The sequence below is a fragment of the Takifugu flavidus genome, chromosome 10 (assembly GCF_003711565.1).
Source record: "Takifugu flavidus isolate HTHZ2018 chromosome 10, ASM371156v2, whole genome shotgun sequence".
NCBI lineage: Eukaryota > Metazoa > Chordata > Actinopteri > Tetraodontiformes > Tetraodontidae > Takifugu > Takifugu flavidus.
Genome location: NC_079529.1, coordinates 14082554 through 14103280, shown reverse-complemented (window position 1 = coordinate 14103280; position 20727 = coordinate 14082554). Strand labels below are relative to the sequence as shown.

Below are 20727 nucleotides of genomic sequence, written 5' to 3'. Positions count from 1 at the left end.
TTGTTTCTGTAGGTACAAATTGTTTTTTATGTGTATATAGTGAAATGACAAAAGAAAAACGACACGAGAAGAGATTATCCATAGCGGCAGTCCAAAGTTAAGATAGTCTTAAGGAAGAGAGTCCAGTTGGGAAAACACAAAAACGCCTGTCCAGGTCGAGAACCAGCAGGTATTTGCGGCACGATATTATACGTGTGTTGATTACCACAGATCAGTGTTCATCAAAACATCGCGACGGGTTTCATTGTGTTACGAATACTGTGGTCATTAAACCTGTTATTTGTCATCGTTTGGTAGGAGAGGGACAACTCCCGTCCGACGAGATAGCATGGCACTTATTCACAAAGATTCCCAAAGTCATCTCAAGCTTTCTTAGCAAGGAATCTTATCTTATGCAAGTAGTTTTTGGGAGCAACTGTATGCATTTTGAGCAAGGAGGGGACGGAAAGTTTAATCTTAATCAGGAGGTGTGGTTGACCCCGTTGCTACGTGTGATGCGGTCTTCTAAAAGCGCTGATTGGTTGTTACAAAAAATAAAAAAATAAAAAAACACGCTCCTGGTAATGAATGAACAGGGGAATTGTGAAAATCATGTTATGATGATGAATCTCGGCAAAATTAAACAATGACACAGCTCCAAAATGTTTGAACTTACCCCATTCATGCGCTCGTTACTATATTGATTGGCTTATTCTTATACTCGCCATGTTGGTAATTTTACTACTTAATCTATTTGGTATTAATGAACGCAGACTCAGCCGTCAGCCATTACTGCAACAGTTGACCTTGTAGGGGGAAAAACGGTTTGACTTAGTATACAGTAGGCAGTATAACCTGTGAGAAGAATTATCATCTATTATTGTCTAAATGCTATGATGTGCAGATTCTAAGTGTTTGAGGAATGCTGTCAGGCAAGAGGAACATGAGAATGTCTTACAAAAGTGCGGAAGCTGCTTACAACCAAAATCAGCACTCAGATGTATTCTGTTTGTTAAGAGAAGTTGCTAAGATAAGAGAAGTTGTAAAGATGGAAGAAGTTCTCAGAAGATAAGGAGTCATGAGATCCTGTTAAACACATATCCTGTTTGCACCAATAAAAGAGGCGAGCGAGCAGCAGACAAGCAGAGTTGACAGAGGAAGCTTGAGCTGCTGCTCGGCTCTCCCTTGCAAGGACTCCAGTTGTTTGCGTGGTTTGTCTGAGTCTTCACATAAGAGCGACAAACAGCACGGGTGACTAAAACTTCACCCTCACACACCAAAATAACCAAAGTAATGGAGGGGAAAAAAAGAACCCGAAAGCCGAACTGGACAGAAGAGCAGTGCCTGTTGTTGGCACAGTTAGTGGAGGAGAACAAGGGGGTTTTAAGGAGGAAATTTGGTTCAAGGATCACGGCACAAGCGAAGAGGCAGACTTGGGAGCGCATTGCCCGACGGATCAGTGCGTCCTTCCCTCTCCTTTTACGCACAAGTAATGAGTGCGAGAAGCGCTGGTACGTACTGCAATCCAAAACCAGAGCGGTGGTTGCAGCACACAAGCGAGCTTCTTCTCAATCAGGTAAGAGTTGGAGGCTGCCAGAGCGGCTGTGGCTGCAGCCCTCGCTTACTTGGCTATGATGCGATAGCATTTTATGTGCCCGTTTACTGGACTGTTAATAGAGGGTGGATCACCAGCAAAACAGCTGTCGCAGGTGTCGGAGACTGTTTCGGGCGTTTTAGAAAAATCCGAAACCAGCAACACCAGGCTGAAGGAGGAAATTGATGGCTCGTTGATTCAGCTGGTGGAGCTGCCTCAAAGGTGGGAGAAATTCACTTTCAAAAGGTGGGATAGACCAATTATTATGAAATTAAAGTAGGCCATAGCCTGGAGCAAAGCTTCTATTTCTAATTTCTTTTGCAGCCATGTTTTACCATGTGAAATGCGTAAAATAAATAAAACAAAGAAATAATAATAATATGTGCTCTTTTCTGCAGCTCTGGGCCAAAAGACGAACCAGAGCCTTCAACGTCATTGGCTCACGCTCGGCCCGAGACGGCTCCTGCTCCACCTCCTGCTCCCTCGCCAACACCATCCCTACTAGAGAAGAAGTTGGAGGCTGAGATAGATGTCCTCATGCAGCAAAAAAAAGTCCTTTCTTTACGGGAGGAGTATTACAGACTAAAAATCGAGCATCTCAAAAATAAATTGGCTGATAATTAGTTTTGAATGGTTATGTTGGTGTCGGGGAATTTTTAGCCGTTTGGAGAAGAAAAACTATTCATCTAAGTTACTGCGTAGGAGATGGTTTTAATCCAGTCAGTCAGTCAGGATACACACACGGAAGCATGCGGAGAGATCTCTACTCAATGTACACAGTTCTGATCGTATATAGTTGAAGGCCCGCCTCTGAGGCGCAGACGTCTTCACAGCATGTGTTTGCTGCATGCACAGGACACAGGACGCCAACACAGTAGGTGTGCGCTGTATGCACCACAGGAGTTTGGTGCCTTCACAGCAGGTGTTCCGGCTGGCGCTGTCAGAGCGAAATTCCCCTCCTGCTGAGGATGTACATCACCCCCAATCGCTGCTGTCTTGGCCTCTCTCCATTATGGCCACTACGACACTTGCAGATCTTTCCTGGCGACAGCCTCATATCCTCGAGGGCCACGATCCAGCCGGGTTTTCCATCCCACTGAATGCATTTTCAACCTGGTAGGACAGAAAACCCGGCTGGACCGTGGCCCTTGAGGACTGAGTTTGACATATGTGACTTGGAGTCTCTGTTTCGCCTGTCCGATAACCCCGCCTAACCAGTGGCCTAAAGGGGTGTATGTGCATGCTAAAAAGCAGCTGAAAATTGTGAATAATCACAGATGATGATATATTTAGGGAGACATTAAGACTATTCATTTCAATCACCTTTTTTAATTGAGTTGTGTTCCTGCTTCTGGATGGAGATATGGTGTTAAAAGCCAAGGTCTGCATGGATAACCCCTGTGCCCTAGCCTGGTGTTCCTCAAACAGCTGTCTCAGGCCACTCTCGGAGCTTATTCTTGAATGGTGCCTTGAGCCTGGTCATTCATTTCAGATGTTACGAAGCCGGATGGCAAAAGTAAGATCATGCCTGATGAGGTCAACCACAAACATTATCCCTGCTGGATGGAGCCGTTAGCGTCTTAGTAACTCACTGTTATTTAATATACAGATAATTTCCCTCTGTTTTCTCTGTTTAAGACACTTCTTAAAAGTTCCCCCACCTCCTCTTGGCAGTGTTTCACCGTATGAGCAATTTGAAGGCCTACAATTCTTTGTGAATATTTTATCTTACCAAGATAGGAAATTCCAAGATTTTTTTTTACTTAGAATGACATCACTAAGAGATCATTTTAGCCCCCAGGGTTCTTTGTAGATATGGACCCAGATCTTCAAGGAGCAGAAGGAGTTGCAGCCCACATTGCCCTGCTGATATCGGAGTTATGACCATGATCTGCTGTTGTATGTTATGGGAGAGAAGAAATCTACTGCTTCAGTCAAATTATATTGTTTTTAGGGAAAAAAATGTCAATATTTTTATGTGTAGAGTTGTAAAGAAGACACCTGCACAAAGGACCACTGGACACAGGCTCAAGCCTCACCTCATGGGCCCTGGCTACAGCACACAGAACCTCAGCGCTTTCATGACCTCAAAGAAAAAGAGGTCGTCAAGTTTGGCTTCAAAATCCAACACAATTGAGGTGGATGCCAAGTGGGACAAGAGTCTTGATCAATAAACCTTTCACAGACTGTACTGCCCTGCCCCTGTCCATTCAGCCTGGACTTAAACATTTTCAAATAAACTTTTCTGCAGATATGAAGCAACAGGCACATTGTTATTTATTTGTAGTGTTTGTTAGCTGGCTGGATTCTGTAATTACTGAACTATTGCATCAACCTGCTCTAACGTCCTGTGAAATTCCATTCTCAGGGTTGCCATTTCCTAAGAGACCTCACGTCTGTGTTTTGCACATATATGATACTATTTTGCAATTAGTCCTAGAAAAAAAGATGAAAATATAGAATCGTGCGTTTATGGGGTGGTCCTTTTTCATGAAGACGAAGTGGAAGTTGACAAACGCGCCGTTTCGGAGATAAATGCTGGGTTTTCCACACTAGAGGCGCAGCTGAGGAGGGCGGGTCAGGCGGAGGACGGTGCCGGGAATGTTCATGGAAATGTGGCGTGGGAGGAGGCGGCGACGCACCTGGGGAAAGTACAAAAACAAGCAAGAAAGCTGTGCGGTTTAAGGAGCGTGCTTGTCGGGTCAAGGGACGAGGCAGGAAATGTACACGACGGAGCGCAGGCGAATGAGCCTGCATGATCTGAAGAGGAGGGATCCGCTTCGGGTGTCAGCTGGAAGTTTGTGGCAGGACTCGCTGGTCATGGATCCGGGTGCCAACGGCGCGGTGAAACACGTCGTGTCTCCGAGGAGTCGGACCAGAGCCATATCCGTGGCGTACATCGTCAACGAGGACGCGTCGGTGCCGCAGACTGAGGAGAACCTCTCACTGACGTGTCTGAAGGACGCATGTGCGGACGCGCACGCCTCTTTACATACTATTGCATTTGAGAGAATATCCTTGGGGACGACGGACGTCCTGGATAGTTTCTACAACGCAGGCAAGTGCAGGCATGTCGACTCCAGCGCGGCATGTGTTCACGCTCTTTACGCAAACTGAACCAGGCTGTAAAATTCTCCCTGCAGACGTAGCGGTGGCGGAGATGAGCGACTCTTTCTGCCAGCCTTCCCTTTTCTATCACCTCGGAGTGAGAGAGAGTTTCAGCATGACCAACAACATCATTTTATACTGTTACAAGCAGGATAGCGACCTGCAGGCTATCAAGGTACAACCAAAGCACCGCGCAAACTTTTCCTTAAATGTCAGGCTGAATTGGTTGTGTTGTATTTCTTGTAAATGGGTCACCTCCAAAAATCCTTTAGTGCTTGGCAACAAATGCAAGAGTTTATCCTACAGCTGTGCTGTTCTACCAATGTTGGAGTGAATTCACATGTGCGTGTGAAACTGACAAACTCATGCATGTGGCTAGTGCACAAGTTTGCTTTCTGTTTGAGAGTAATCTTCACGCTGTGAGGACCAGTTAAGATTAGTTTATAAAATCACTTCTTTTAACATAAACAAACGACACAGCAGGATAACACCAATATGTGTGGACCGTGAGCATGTGGAAGGTCCACCTAAGCAACGCCATCAGCAACAAAAAAGCCTTTAGGAGAAGCAAAATGTCAAAATCAGGATTGGGTGTGGCCCACTGTCCTAGTTAAAGACTGGTCACAGCAGAAGAACCCACCCCTACCCCCAACTCAGGTTCAACCTAAACACTGAGACCATCGATAGCCTGATCAGAGGATGTCGATCATTTTGTAAAGTATTGTAAAGATCTGCTTTACAATACTTTACAGCAAGTATTAAAGAACGACATCCCTGCACTGAGAGATGAATGCGGCCGCGGCTGTCGCTAATGAAAGACGTTTAGGAGGAACAGGATGGACGAAAGAGCCTCTTGATATGCCCTCAGATCCTTGTGTTGGTTTACAGGAGCAGTGTGGGAGTTTCACATTCATCCCGTACGTGGTGTCGCCTCAGGGCAAAGTGTTTGCCTGCGATGCTCGCATGATGACGTGTATGAAAGAGTTGATGCAGCCCAGCTTCCAGCTGGAGCCCCTGCTGACGCCGCTGGTGGAGCGACTGGTGCATCTTCTCAGCAGTGTGCACATTCAATCCAGGTCAGCCAGGATCATCGTCTGCTCCCGTCCAATTCCACACGCATTTATTGGAGCCTGCGAGCTCAGAGTTACACCTCCGCTGTTCTTTGCTGTAGCGAGTACTTCAGGGAGTCCATCAGGCAGGAGATCCGAATGGCCCGGGAGCGTTTCAGCGGGCAGGACCTGAGCAAGGAACTGAGACGCATCCAGAAACGCCTGGACAGCGTGGAGCTGCTCACCCCAGATATCGTCATCAACCTGCTGCTGTCTTACAGGGACATTCAGGTGAGGACAAGACGTCAAACTGCATCTCAGTTGGTGCGGTGAAGGTCCCGGTGCTTTGGTATTTAAGTCAGGTGTAAAGAATCCGGCAATTTCTTGTTGCTTTTACAGGATTATGATTCCATAATCAATCTGGTGGAGACTCTGAACAACCTGCCCATGTGTCTGATAGCGCAACATCAGAATATAAAGTTTCACTACATATTTGCTCTAAACAGGTAGCCCGTACTCATTTCTTTTTCAGTTTCATCCTTATTCTTTTTATCTGTTAATCTCGGCACTTCGGAGCTTTGTAAGAGCCCATGTTAAAAAAAAAGACTTCCCTTGTCAGGAGGAATCACCCCGGAGACCGTGCCAAGGCTTTGCAGTTGATCCTGCCGCTTGTGGAATCCAGGGACAAGGTGGCGTCGGACATCTACTGCCTGTGTGGACGGATCTACAAGGACATGTTCATGAGCTCTGGCTTCAGTGATCAGAGCAGCAGAGATCAGGCTTGCTGCTGGTACAGACACAGATCGCCTTTGTGTGTGCGCGCGGGTGTGTGCAATGACTAAAGCCTGTCCTTTTTTTATCAGGTATGGCAAAGCTTTTGAAACGGAACCGACTCTTCACTCGGGCATCAACGTCGTCGTGCTTCTGATGGCAGCCGGCCATGAATTTGAGACTTCCATCGAGATCCGTAAAATCGGTGCTTGAAATAATTTCATTTTAAATCTCAAGCGTCGCCTTATAATCAGGGAAATCGGAGGCGTTCGGGCATTCCTGTCCGCTGTTCCAAAGGATTGATGCAAAGATTGCTGAAGTGAAAACATTTGTTACGCCGCTACAGACAGAAAACTCCCTAAAATGTTGTCAGACCATCAGCAGTCATTCATTTCCTGTTGTTTTAAAGTGCCAACTCAGACATGCAAACATCTAGAAATATCTGCCGTGTGCCGTTTTAGGGGTGACTCTGAACACTTTGCTGGGGCGGAAGGGCAGTTTGGAGAAGATGAAGGACTACTGGGATGTCGGCTTCTACCTCGGAGCGAACATCCTCACTAACGAACACAGGAAAGTCATTGAAGCCTGTGAAAAACTTTACCGGCTGAAGGCTCCCGTGTGGTGAGTACCGGGGCCTGATGGCGCAGGTCAGGCTCTTCTGGGCTCTGGTTCAGCTTATAGGACCTCGTGGGTTCCTCCGCAAAGCTTCAGAGTTAATGATGTCCCTCTTTTAAAGTGGATCATTGATTTTAGTGCGTGTCCTTCAGGTACGTGGCTTCAATCATGGAGACCTTCATCCTGTTTCGACAGTTTGCCAAACTACCTGAGGTGAAATCGCCCAAACAGGAGATTATGGACTTCTGGATGGAGCTGCTTCTGCAGACGTACAAACCCACAGTTTCCACCAGCCGTTGCCCAGTAAGACAAAAGCGGGACGCTTCAAACACTACTTTTATGCTGTGTTTATTCTGCTTTGTGCCTGAGATTGTTTTTCTAAGATATAAGCTCGTGACTCAGTTCTAGGAACGACATGCCTCCGAACATGATGGAAATGTAAAAAAACCTGTATCAAAGTCAAACTTACATCTTCCTCAAATATGTTAGCCTCTTGTCCTGCGCCACAGGTGCACTTGAGATTCCAATAAGGATTAATTTATTGTCTTGTCATTGTTTTGGTTCCATTCATCAGTAATTTATTCATTTTTCATCTGAAGCTCCCTCTGAAAAAACGAAACCCTGTTGCGTGACAGCAGATTAACGAATGCGGAGTAACGAAAAAGCAGAGTTTTTGTCTCCCTTCCAGGTGCTCGTTCTGGAGCCCAGTAAAGTCCTCCAGCCGGCCATTTTGTGCGTGAGCGAGGAGGATGAAAATCGCACGGTTCAGCTGAAACACATCACAACCCAGAAGGTACGTCGGCCCCCAGCCGCCCTGACTGACCTGCACGGCTGGTTGTTTAGGCTCAATAAACAAAAGTGCACCTTAACAGGAAGAGCCAGAAAGTCTCCTGAAGTCACATGAAGTTTTAGTTCGGCAGGAGTGCTCAGGGTATTACTTTCTCTCACAGGCCTATGTGCATTCACGCAGTCTAATCTGCTCTGTCACTGCGTCTTTGTGTATGAGCAAACTCAGGCGGTGTTTATTCTTCATCCTGCAGAAAGGCTTACACCAGTGGACGTTCCCAGCCTCTGCGATTCGGGGAGTGAGGTAAAGTAAAGCCGAGACTGCGCCAACACCTCTTAAATATCACTTTTGGGTGTGGCTAAGCCTGCAGCACAGCCAAACACTCAAAATATACAGGTTGTCTTGGAAACGCCGGTCATCAGGAGTTTTAATAAGCAACAGCGGTCTGCTTTGTTGTTATTTTTTTTCATTCCTCAGCAAAATGGAGTCCTGTTTTTTCTTTTTTTTTGTCAGATGCTGGATTGATGTAGAAAAATAAACTCTGTTCTGCTTTTTAAAGGTGCCAGAATCTTTACAAATGATGACTGGCTGACTTTATACCATACTTTGGGTGATAAGCAACACTACTGAGATTCTCCTCAGTGACATCATCGGTTTAAATGGCATCATCTTAACTTGAGACAGAAGAGGAAGGATAATTACCTAATCATTTTTCTATAGAAGAAAAATTACGCATTTTCTGCCTTTTTAGTTTTAACTGCATAAACTAAGAACAGTGAGGAGATTCTGCTGCAAGTCCCTAAAACAGCTGCAGTGCCAGCATATCCCACAGATTTAAATAACAAACCATTAAGACGTTGAGATATTAAAAATGTATAAACATGTCTTGATGAGCACTGTTCAAAAGAGAATGTCTGACTTATTTTGCTACCAGGTTGTGGTTTTTATTTATTTTATTTTTTTAGGGTTTTGTCATATTAACAAAGAAATGAGACATTTGAAGAGTTCACTCCATCATTTTCTCTCTAAAGTGCTTCAAAGATTGATGAGCGGAGTTGCTTCCTGTATGTCCACTACAACTCAGATGACTTCCAGCTCTGTTTCCCCTCTCAGCTTCACTGTAATGGGTGAGTCACCAGCTGTGTGTGTGTTTGTGTATGTGTTTGTGTATGTGTGTGTGTGCGCTGGTCTCCAGGAAGCTGATTTTTACCACACCATTTATTTGGTTTGTGCAGTAAAAGAAGAAGAATCAGAGAGCTCTATTGTCATTATGTGGGGGGGAGATATTTGTGTGATTTTAAATGTGTATTGCAAAGGAAATTATGTAAAAACATTCCTGCTCCTGTGGTAAAAATCTCCAGGCTAACCACCTACCGTACTTTAACTGCCGATTCTACTTCTCTTCACCAGTTTCTGTGAGCTGGTGAACTCTCTCCTTCAGCAGGCTGAAGATTCGTCCACACAACTGGATCATCTTCCCGAGGGGGTGATCGAGGCAAGTCCTCCATTCATCTTGCACGCATGCCGTTAGTTTAAAAATGGAGAAGAACACTTGCCTTTGTTGAATACCGTACTCCCACCTGTGTATGATTCTCTCCTTTTTTTGAGAACCTCCTCAGAATTTCTCCTCTGTTTCCAACAGTATGTTTACGAGACTGATGAGAATGGTGACAACGTGGTTCTGGGTAAAGGCACGTATGGCGTGGTGTACGCGGGGAGGGACCTGAGCAACCAAGTACGCATCGCCATCAAGGAAATCCCTGAAAAGGACAGCATGTATGAGAAGCAAATGCTTTATTTCCCCTCCTTTGAATCGAAATTGGCTGAAGTGCAGCATTTCTCATGAGCTTGTTCCTCCCCGACACCCAAAAAGGAAGAGAGTTGGCAGAGATGATGCTCTGTTGATATCTCACACTGCTGATTTTGTAATCTTCTTCAGAGTTTTCTCTATTGTGAAGCAGAAATATGAAAAGCCATGCATTCACTGAAGCAATGTTCTAACAGTGTTTCTCATCTCTTGTTGATTTTATCCGCACCAGAAGTCTCTAAAATACAGAGAACACTCAATTCTACCAGTTTCTTATCATCAAAGAGATTCCCTTGTGTGAAGGTTCTGTTCTGTGATATTACATATATGTATCATCCCTGTTTCTCCCAGGTACTCGCAGCCCCTTCATGAAGAAATAGCTCTGCATAAGAGGCTAAAACACAGGAACATTGTGCAGTACCTGGGCTCCGTCAGTGAGGATGGATTCATCAAGATCTTCATGGAGGAAGTACCTGGAGGTATTGAGGAATACTGCAGCGTTGCGCTTTAAACTCGCCTCCAAAATAAAATGTCATTCGATTTCTTTTCAGCCATCCTGTGCCCCGCAGTAAAAATGCACGTCCGCGAACAGGAACAATTTTTTTCTTCATAACAGTTTCATTAGGCCGCAGATAAATCTGCAAATGCCAGCAGAAAAATGAAAGATATATAAATATAGCAACATTATCCCCAGCTCTACTGCTGCTGGTACATTCACCAAAGTTTGTGAGTAACTGGTAAAATGAGTCACTCATTCAAACTTGGGTTAATTCAAATATGTGCTTAGAAAGTTACTGAACGCCCTCTGTATTCTGTTTTAGTGTAATCTGCTAATATGAACGCCATTTAGGCAAATTTAGCTTCATCCATAGACAAAGATATGCAGGGGGAACATGTGACAGACCCACCTAAGTAATGCCCACAGTAAGAAAAAAGCCTCTATAAGCAAAACACAAACTCTCTCTCTCAAAGAAAGCTTCAAAGACCTTGAGAGAACATGATAGATGCGACTGTCAAACGGGTCACTTGGAGCTAGCCTCTTTAGTTAACAGAAGCCAATGTAGCGGAGCGTAGGCAGGAGATACTGTATGTGGGGGTAGTTTGAGTTGAAAAACCAGCAGCTGCATTTAGGACAGCTTGAACACAGTTCAGGAAAGACTAACTAACCACAAAATGCATTTAAGTCGTACTGAATTACGTGGAAATGGAAAAAAAACAAACATGAAAAGCCCGCTTCGGAACATTTTGTTTTTCTTGGTTGTGAGCCTCAGCTTAAGTAACGCCCTCCCAAAGTCCTTGAGTCGTTATGTGTCTAAAATGATCGAGCTTTTGTAAAGCTCGGAGGAAGTCGTCATCCCCGCGCTGCGATTGCGCAAGTGTGATTTTGTAACATCTGCTTATGCGGTGGGTGGTTCTGACAACTGGTTCAGCTCATCAGTGAAAAATTCTTTGAGACAATGGAACCAGTTCCAATCCATTCAGCTTAGTTGGACATTGCGAAACATCGACTTGTTTTTTTTTTTTTGGTTTTGCACCAGAATGGGGTTGTTTAAAATAAACTGATTTGTTGTCTGTCCTGCCTGTAGGAAGTTTGTCCTCTCTGCTGCGCTCCAAGTGGGGCCCTCTGAAAGACAATGAAGCAACCATCATCTTCTACACCAAACAGATCCTCGAGGGGCTCAGATATCTTCACGCTAATCAAATTGTCCACCGGGACATCAAGGTGAGCGTTCCTCCCTCCTTCTCTTCAGATCTATGATGAAAGACGCTCACGCTAGTGAAACTACCCGCCGTGTGTTTGGTTTGGCCATCAGGGCGACAACGTGTTGATCAACACCTACAGCGGAGTGTTGAAGATCTCCGACTTTGGGACCTCCAAACGATTAGCTGGGATCAACCCCTGCACCGAGACCTTTACTGGTAAGGTCCGTTCGAAGGAACTCGAGCTTCAACTCTTCTGCAATAGTAAGATGTGTTTACCCATTTTGATTTCCTAGGAACTCTGCAATACATGGCCCCAGAGATTATAGACCAGGGACCTCGGGGTTATGGGAAACCAGCTGATATCTGGTCTCTGGGGTGCACTATTATTGAAATGGCAACAGGCAAAACCCCATTCCATGAACTGGGAAGTCCTCAGGCAGCCATGTTTAAGGTAAACAAGGGAAAGCTGTGTGTATTTTTGCGAATGCTGTGCGTGCAAAAGACAAATGGTGGCACCATTTATGGTATTTTCCATCAAGCAGAACTCTGGAGGACCTGAGTTAGTCTCGTTTGAATCACCTTGTGGTTGGTAAAAGTGACGTTTGACTGACACTTGAATCTTTGTGCAAACATGCGCATTTTTCTCAGGCTGAATAGTAATGATTTTAATGTATTTTATGATTATCAAGCAAATGAATATTGGTGTGTTTTGGTTTTAAAAAATGGTCACACATTCATATTGCTGTATGGGCAATATTTCTCAGCCTGTTAAAATGAATATGAATTAAGTCATTTTAACGGTCTAATAACCAATAACGTTCTATTATTTATCCCTTTAAGGTGGGCATGTTTAAGATCCACCCCAAGGTTCCAGAATGTATGTCAGATGAAGCAAAGGCGTTCATCATGAACTGTTTCACGCCGAACCCAGATGACCGAGCCACAGCTTCAAAGCTGCTAATGGATGCCTTCCTCAGGTCACAGCCCAGGAAGAAGCCCAAAGCTGTGCAGGAGCCAGACCCCAAAGACTTCCTTAGTATTGGTGAATCATCAGTTCAATTTGCCTGAATTCCTTCACGGCCCGCTAGAACCTGCCCTGCCCCGACGTGCACCTGACATCCGAAACCTGAGCAGATTTGTTCAGTGTCTCATCTAACCTGGTCTTGCTGTGTTTTGCAGCTGAATATCAACGCAGCCTCTCTGTCCCGATCTCCATCTTTGTGGAGGACATTGATTCGCCCTCCAATTCGATCGACCTGTCCGCTTCCCTGGACCTGAGGTGGCACTTGTCAGCCCTCAAGACGAATGACATATCAGAGAGTCCGCCTGGCAGCAGCTTCCTGCCGTGAGTTCATTACTCAGCAGAAGAAGGGACCCACATAATATCTGTTTTCGCCATCATTTGGCAGGATCTGACATCAGTGGCAAACCACACTGAGGTTTCAGTAAGATTGGTCCGACTTCATCCTGTGTTGAAAGCTTTTTTTTTTTCCCCTGAAAGCTTTTTTTTCACCCGCACCCTAATGTCTGCCATTTGAAAGAATAAGTAAACCGCATCCTTTCGGTATAATGTCTTGATTATACATCTCTGTCCAGAGTACCAGAAGACTCTCCATCAGAAATGCAGTGCAGCCCAGTATCAACTGAGGAGAGTGTTGGTCTGTTTATGCTCAGAAAGGACAGTGAAAGGAGGGCCACGCTTCACCGTGTCCTCACCGACTACAACAATCTTGTTATTTCAAATATACAGGAATCTGTGCCTCAGGTAAGCGAGTAATAGCTTTCAGAAAGACACCCCGACATCAAATAACTGCAGCCCATAGTGTAGTGAATTTTTAGGTTTGTGTTATACAAACAACATAAGTGAATACTTAATTGTATAGAAATGGAATCAGTCCTTGTCTCTGGTCAGTTTAATTACAGATAAATGAACGTGAAGGGGCCTAATTTTTTATTATTTTAATTTTTTATCAAAATTATGGGAGACAACTGTTGTTTTTTTTTCTTTTTTTAGCATAGTGAAGGATCATCTCTAAGTGCAGACCACATCAGTGAGCTCATTTGCTGCTTGCGGGAAAACATCCGCTCCCCGGACAGGATGCAGCTGACCAGTCGCCTGCTGGAACTTCGGACTAAGCTGCTCAATGCCGCAATACCGGCAAATAGCCTCCAGGGGGTGCTATTCAGCTTCCAAGATGCTGTACGTGCCTCAAACTGCAGTCTCAGGAAGATACTGCTGTTACAATTTTAATGAGCTTTTTGCTGGATCGTTGCTCCTCACAGTCTTCTCTCTGCATAGGTGAAAAAGGTTTTGAAGCAACAGGAGGTGAAACCTCACTGGATGTTCGCCCTGGACAATCTACTGAGACAGGCAGTCCAGGACGCCATCACTGTGCTGCTTCCACGTAGAGCTTCATTTTAAACTGCAGTTTTATGAGCATTTTATTTTTTTTCCACCCCTTTCATTTCCTCACTCTCCTCTATGTTTCAGAGCTGAAACTCCAGCTGCAGTCCTCATTTGAGGTGGAGGACAGTAATCCAGAAGAGCAGCGCACAAGCCCGGACACTCCAGTTGTTCTTGTTCCTGACCAGCTGGTGGCGCCAGCAGACACACAGCTGACTCCCACACAAGAGAATGTCCAAACAGGAAGGCCCAACTACCCCATAGACCTCGACAGCAATTGCCCCCTCAGTGAGACCTTAAGAAACCTACGACTGGAGACTTTGGGGTACCTTTCAGATATTTTTACATTTTTAGACATGTTGAGCTGGCAAAGAAACAGGGATTAACTGTAACTTTGAGCAGCACTGCTTTCTGCTGTGTCATGGAGTTAATTTGTGTTTCCAGACTGCTGAGTCAGTTGAATGAGCAGGAGAGAGAGTACCAGGAGCTACTGAGGAGCTCCGTCTGCAGAAAACAGGAACAGATTGATGCACTGAGGACTGCAGCCGCTGTCACCGAAGGTTAAATGCTTGGACTTCTATATTCTTTTGTGGTGATCTCAAATTAAGGCACCCCTTTATTCCACATTCATTTACACCTGGCATCAATGTGTGAGGCTTAGAAACATAAGAAAACATAGACTCTGCAGGTTTTTCTTCTCTTGGCTTTGACACTGTCGTGCAGAAACCAACCCACCCAGCGCTGCAGGCACTCTAAAAAAAAAAGACAAATATTTGTTGAGCTGGATCTGATGTTCACCTTGAATCCACATTAACTAATGACTGTTTTCTACAGAAACCTGCGCTAATCATATTTTCTAATTAGACCAATTAAAATGTAGATTCCCAAGTACATATTGATAAACAAAAACCCAATATTTTTACATTTGTCTAGGAATATAATGTGTTGGCGCCCCACTTGTTGTCTGATGGTTGACGCACAAGCTGCAACTTGGGAAGAATTTGCAAAAGTGGCCAAGCCCTGTTTGGATTTTCAGTATACTCGGTGATTCTCATTATAATTTCTTAATGCTCGGCTAACTGAACACACCTCGGCTTCAGGCTGTGGATTTCTGCCTGACTGGTTTATGTCAGACGCCGATGTTCAGCTCGTCAGATGATCAGACGCTTTCACCTGACTCATGTTCGGAAAGTGACTCCATAGTATTCTGGCAGAAAAAGTACTAAGTGTTGTTTATGGAGTGTAACATCCACGCTGTAATGCACCGGCCTGTCTGAAAGGCTTCGATCTGTCCATTATAGATGACTCATTGGTATCGCACACATACTCAGATCCTGAAGCCAAGGCTTTGGTGTGCTGGCTCAAGTCTATCCCAGTTGATCAAGACTCAATTAATAAGGTAAGATTAACAGAAGCTCATCCCTTAGTCTCTGCTCACCCCCAGTGGTGCTTGGTATAACATACACCTGTGTGTTCCTGTTTTCCAGTTGCTCTCTCACAGGTTCACTTTGGACTGTCTCCTCTGTCTGGCCTCCAGGGATGACTTGATGTATTGTGGAATAAGGTGAGGCATCTGCACACCTCACCCTCAGGTCACCTTTTGACACAAGTTAGAACACACAGCGCATTTCTCCAAGTACTCTGACATACATCCGCAGTTTCATATATGTGTGTGTGTGTGTGTGTGTATATACAGGCAGTAGATAGACAAGGTTTCCTAACGTCGTCAGTTGCTTTATGATCAAAGTCCTTTGGCCGCCTTGAAATGACCAAAATGTAATCCTCCGTTGATCAATATTTCCTGAACATTTTATAAAATCTGTTATCTTACTAACACATAAGCTCCAAAGAGGATTGGTTGGATGTTACCGTCCGGCTAGATGCAGAAAACTAATAATAAGCCAGTCTTGGAATCTTTATAGGTCACCATTGTACATCCAAATATCCAGAACTAGTTGGTAAATGTCTGTATTTGAACTACAGGTTAATAATCAGCGCTACTACTCTACCACAACTATGGATGATAGATCTCTTATGGACTTCTGAATCATTTGTAACGTCGCACCACAAATTGAACAATGTTGCTCTTTCAGAGGTGGCATGTTGTGTCGAATTTGGGCAGCCATCACAGCGCACAGGAATAACCAGCTCAACAAAGGGAAGGACTAGAGGAAGGACACTACTCTTTAATCACCGCTGGCGTCGTTCAGCAAAGCTGACAGGCTGGTCCAGGATCAGCTAAATACTACAAGGAAATGGAAAACCTTTTGGATCTCACTGTTTCCTTTATTGATGCTTATTTTAAATGAACAACGGGAGCTTCCATTATTTCAAAGGAATGTTGGAATTTAAGAATCTGACAGAAATGTTGTCTGGATGACATTTGGACATTTTCTCAGGGCTTCAACTAGCAGAATAGAGTATCTGCCTATGGAAGTATTGACTTCACATTTTAATGATGCCTCTTGTTGAGGCTTTGTGTTTTGCATTAAGCAGAAACAACTTCTGCTATCAAAGCAACATTATGCAAGGAGTAGTATTAAGACTGGCTTTTGTCTGGCTTCATGTGCACTTTACTTTGCATCTTTATCCTTTATCAAATGTCACAGTACAATGAAAATCCATCATTTGTGTCAATGTAACCGTTGCATATTATTGGTTGAAGGTCATGCTGTATTTATAATAAATCTCATTTTCTTGTCCATTTAATTCTTTCAAAACCTTTTGTGGAAAGTAAAAATGAAACTTAAGTGCGTGCAGTCAGGAGGTACTTCGGTATGATGTTGGCTGTAAGAAGACAGACGGCTCTAAAATTCCATCCGCGTTTACTCATCTGTTTTCACAATGATGATATCTCCTGAGAAACAATGACTGTGTGTGTGTGTGTCATCTCTGTTGTGTGTGTTTTTGTCGTGCGTTCCAGACCATGGATCCTTTGCCTCCGTCCTTATTTTTCCCATAATGAGGATAATGCTAGATAAGGAGATAAAATGATTAGTATTCATTAATGAATTCTGATATTCCGAGTAAATCTTCAAACACGTGCCGCACCTTCAATGGCAAGAGACTCGAGATGACCACAAAATGTGTTTCAAGCTGTATTATTGTAATTGTCACTTTATTTCCTTAAATAGAGATCAGGCATCATTACATTTTGTGTGAGTGAAAATGGTTTATGAGTGTGTGTTCATAGTAGAACTAATTTAATCTTAAACATCAGGAAAATTAGAAACGTGACTGATGTGCTGTGTCAGTGCCTCCCAGCAACGATGCAGAGAGCCACCGTCGCCTCCACCTCATTTAGGATTACAGATGATCAAATGTAATGTGAGTAAAAGCACAACTGCATTACAGCTGTCTTGCTGATGTAATTAATCAGGCATACACACAAAATTGTGAGTGCACAGTGAGGCCTTTTCCGTACTGAAAGTGAAATTTGTGTTCAAAGCCATTTTCCTAATCTACAGTAAATCCTCCAACCTTTGTTGTGTCTGGTGTAGAACCAAAGCCACTGATGGGAAGATAATGAGGACTGTTTTTTGTGTGTGTGTGGGCGGGTGGGTGGGTGGGGTGTTAAGGATTGGGGACATCACACTGGGAGGTTCGCAATCTCTGGAGATTATAAAGCATGCCATTGTCTATTCAGGGCCATCACACTGTTCAAGACTCACCTTTGCAATAGTCTAATTTTAGCCACTTCCTGGCAGATTTGATAAGTAATGTAGCAGCTCACAGAGACTGTCCTGCTTCAAAAAGGCTGTGGTCTCACAAAAGAGCACATTAATGCTTCAAAAATGGACAAATTAGAATATTGTCTAACAGAGCTCATAAACAGGATGGCAGATTTGTCCATATGCCCGCTCACATGCCTGTGGGTGCTTGGCTATATTTACCACATGCACATATATCAGGTCGGAGCCATCCATCCCATAAACTTTATAAACTGGCTCATCTGTCTCTCTATCTTACAATGAATTGGAAGTGTGCATGATTGCATGAGAGTAGGTTTACGTTTGTATGCTTTCCAATAGATTTAGTATATGATGGACTATAGTATAACTGGCAACTGTTAATTGCTGCTGAGGAATTTATTGCATTTTCATTAGCCTCAAGGGGAGGAGCGAATACATACGCTTAATAAAGTTGTGTTATCTTTTCCATTTCACACCGGTTTACGCTGCAAAGGAATGGTTTATTAGCAGCCTGACAAGTGATGGACAGCTGTTGTGTTTACAGCTGGATAGAAGTATTCCTTCAACAGATTTAATACATATAGGTTTAATCCTGACAATAATCCAGGGAGTTGAATTAAAGCAACTAATCTCCCTATGTGAGTGTGTGTGTGTGTGTGTGTGTGTGTGTGTGTGTGTGTGTGTGTGTGTGTGTGTGTGTGTGTGACCTCAGACCTTTCACCCGTAGTCTTTGTTGTCTGACGGTGGCCACTGATCCGTATGACAAAGAATGAATGATTTCCAATACAAATGGGCGGAAATGTACAACATATAACGTGATATTATAATAAGATAAGAAAACACAAAATATCTAGTATATATTTCATCAAGCAGATTTAACACAGCTTGATCACAATGTTTCATGAATTCATAGATGTATCATGTCGTATAACTACATTTCTCAAGAGTTCAGTATCACCTGAGGATGAATATTACTTATTTAAGTCTGAAAACGCCCACAGTCCTGCTAAAGTAGCACTGTTTCTGTTCACAGTTCAGCATGAACAATTGATGCCTTCCCTCAGTCTGCTAAAAGACTGAAGGAAGACTTCTTCTTTTTTTGGTTTGTTTGAGAGGCTGTCTGCTGCTGATTTTGCGCTCTTGTTGGTCAGGGTAACCCTCCGCTCCTGTGGTCATCTCCCTTCTTAAAAATAGAAGCAGAGGTCAGCACGACACGCTCCCTCCCTCTCGTTCACCTCCGCTCTTTTCCTCTCCCTCTTTTTCTCCTCATTGTGTGTTGTCATGGTAATAAAAGCTAAAGGTGGGGGGGTAGAAGCGGTTGTGGGGTTGGTAGTGAGCTGGGAGTTGGGCAGGATGAAATGGAGCGATTCATGCACTCATAAACAGTGTGTGCGGTGGAGCAGAAGGGAGGTAGGGGGCGGGGGTGGGACAGAGTACAAGGAGAAAAGAGAGGGGCCCTGGGGGTGAGCAGAGAGAGGAGCCGATTCCACGTGTTTTGGCCCTGCTTCTTGATAGCATGTTTTCGACCATTACGTCATGGTCTCCCTGCTGTTTGAGGCATACTGCTGTGGAGCAGCATTCCTCACGGAAGATGGGAGAATGAGCCCCTGGGAAATGCCACCTGTTGTTGAAGAGAGGGAATGCTGACTGGTTGGTCTGAGCAAATGTCCATTTCATTTACTGGACAACAGCTTTCTGATATCTCAGTTCAATTTACTTCCCAAATGATTTTCTTGTTGCATGTACTGTATTTAGGGGAAGCTAGGGGAGATCACTGCAGATCCTCCCAAGAGGTCACACATAGACATTTATGAACGTGCAATGCTTTTTGGAGTTTGTGCGTGATCGAGCATTCGTGAGGTTGGCAGAGCGCCTACAGATAGCTGATCTGATCTCTGCCCTCTGCAGTCAGTCATGTCTAAATGTCCGCTGTTGAGATTCCAAACCCCAAATTGCTCCTAAACGCTTCACTGTGTGTGAATCGTTCTGGTTCGCCTTATCAGATGGCATCGTGAAGCACTTTCCTGCGAAATCAGACAAGACGACAGGAATGCAAGTGAAACATCCACAATTTTTAGGGTTATTTTTCGAAAAACACAAAGGTTGAATTAAGGTAAGTTTAACACATTATAGAAAATAAATATAAAGTAAATGTAATTAAAGGACTTAGACTCCAGTGAACACGTTCCACCAAGTTTTAACTCCTTTTGAAACCTATCATACTTGGTGCTAGATGCCAACATATGAAATTATATCTTTTCATACTTCCCATTAGAAGGTTTTGGTGCCTCCTTGCACCAGACGAGACTGGTTACTTCCCATCATTTGCTCGCGCTGGGGAGTATTCAGAGTTTGAAAGGTTGATGATGTCACCTTGGAACATGGCCAACACTGGGGAGGGGGTCAATTAAGTTGGACATGGACATCGGGACTTCACCTCGTTTAATTTCAGGTGATTCAGACCAACCAGTGCTCTTTTCCCCAGAACCCAAGAACACAAAGAATAGTGGAATTCTCCCACACTCTCTCTCTCTCTCTGTGGACCTCTCTGGCTTTTGCCAGTGTCACGTGTGATGTAGTGTCTGATTTAATCACTCTACAGGAAACAAAAGGCATCACAGTTATAAATGATTTGTTTCAGGCCCCCTAGACGTACGCCTGATCTTTGACCCATCTGACTACACCCTAGAACACTACCATCACAGTTAGTCACCCACAATGAAAAATTACCCAACAGTAGGGTTTTAGGATTAAGCCATGAATGTTGCAAAGGGTCAAATATGGGGCCAACTGAACACATGCTGAAGTGCTTGCAATCAAGTGCTAGATCACACGAGTGGAGTCAAACAGAGCAGAGTTAATTCATGCTCATCCTTCCCTGTGCTACTCCACTGCTGCTACCATCACGTTGCATTCAGAGGTGATGTATCCAGAGGCGTGTAGTGTAGATTGTGTCTGTGCCCTCTGGGGATATTATTGTTCTATGATTAAACCCAGACCTTGACAAGGGCTTATTGATGGCTGTAATAGTGCCGCAAAATCTTTTTTTGACAACTCTCAGATCGAGTTTTCATTGTGTTATAGAACGTCTTGGAACTTCTTATGAAGATGGTGCTGGGGTTTCTAAACTTCCTGTCTTTAATGGTCACATAAGTGAATTGTGGATGAGTAGTTAGATGTTTCTTACTGAACTTGGCATGACCTGAAAGAGATTGTA

At 44.1% G+C, this 20727-nt stretch overlaps 2 protein-coding genes across 3 annotated transcripts; both read left to right on the top strand.

Annotated features, from left to right (window-relative positions):
* Window positions 1-374: 374 nt before the first annotated feature.
* Window positions 375-3835, top strand: LOC130532368 (uncharacterized). Its single transcript, XM_057044996.1, has 3 exons — window positions 375-1555; window positions 1657-1795; window positions 1972-3835. Exons 1-3 carry the CDS (start codon window positions 1273-1275, stop codon window positions 2195-2197), a joined length of 648 nt encoding a protein of 215 aa, XP_056900976.1. The 5' UTR covers window positions 375-1272; the 3' UTR covers window positions 2198-3835.
* Window positions 3836-4069: 234 nt separating this feature from the next.
* Window positions 4070-16522, top strand: si:ch211-1i11.3 (mitogen-activated protein kinase kinase kinase 5). Of its 2 annotated transcripts, none has more exons than XM_057044992.1 (28): window positions 4070-4631; window positions 4717-4856; window positions 5570-5757; window positions 5853-6021; window positions 6130-6236; window positions 6350-6520; window positions 6594-6706; window positions 6963-7122; window positions 7269-7419; window positions 7805-7909; window positions 8157-8206; window positions 8935-9030; window positions 9314-9398; window positions 9546-9679; window positions 10062-10189; window positions 11297-11433; window positions 11525-11630; window positions 11708-11865; window positions 12255-12456; window positions 12594-12759; window positions 13011-13179; window positions 13429-13614; window positions 13714-13819; window positions 13906-14143; window positions 14263-14378; window positions 15150-15217; window positions 15306-15382; window positions 15912-16522. In XM_057044992.1, exons 1-28 carry the CDS (start codon window positions 4295-4297, stop codon window positions 15985-15987), a joined length of 3939 nt encoding a protein of 1312 aa, XP_056900972.1. In that variant the 5' UTR covers window positions 4070-4294; the 3' UTR covers window positions 15988-16522. The 2 variants fall into 2 exon arrangements, with proteins under 2 accessions (XP_056900972.1, XP_056900971.1); XM_057044991.1 differs by having other exon boundaries at window positions 4076-4631; window positions 15120-15217.
* Window positions 16523-20727: the final 4205 nt, after the last annotated feature.

Bases quoted from the DNA above. Each gene is read 5' to 3' on its own strand.
- si:ch211-1i11.3 (XM_057044991.1), top strand. From the start codon at position 4,295: ATGTACACGACGGAGCGCAGGCGAATGAGCCTGCATGATCTGAAGAGG. The intron at 4,857-5,569 runs GTACAACCAAAG...GTTGGTTTACAG, and splicing joins GCGACCTGCAGGCTATCAAG to GAGCAGTGTGGGAGTTTCAC. The intron at 9,399-9,545 runs GCAAGTCCTCCA...TGTTTCCAACAG, and splicing joins TTCCCGAGGGGGTGATCGAG to TATGTTTACGAGACTGATGA.
- LOC130532368 (XM_057044996.1), top strand. From the start codon at position 1,273: ATGGAGGGGAAAAAAAGAACCCGAAAGCCGAACTGGACAGAAGAGCAG. The intron at 1,556-1,656 runs GTAAGAGTTGGA...GACTGTTAATAG, and splicing joins GCGAGCTTCTTCTCAATCAG to AGGGTGGATCACCAGCAAAA. The intron at 1,796-1,971 runs GTGGGAGAAATT...TCTTTTCTGCAG, and splicing joins CTGGTGGAGCTGCCTCAAAG to CTCTGGGCCAAAAGACGAAC.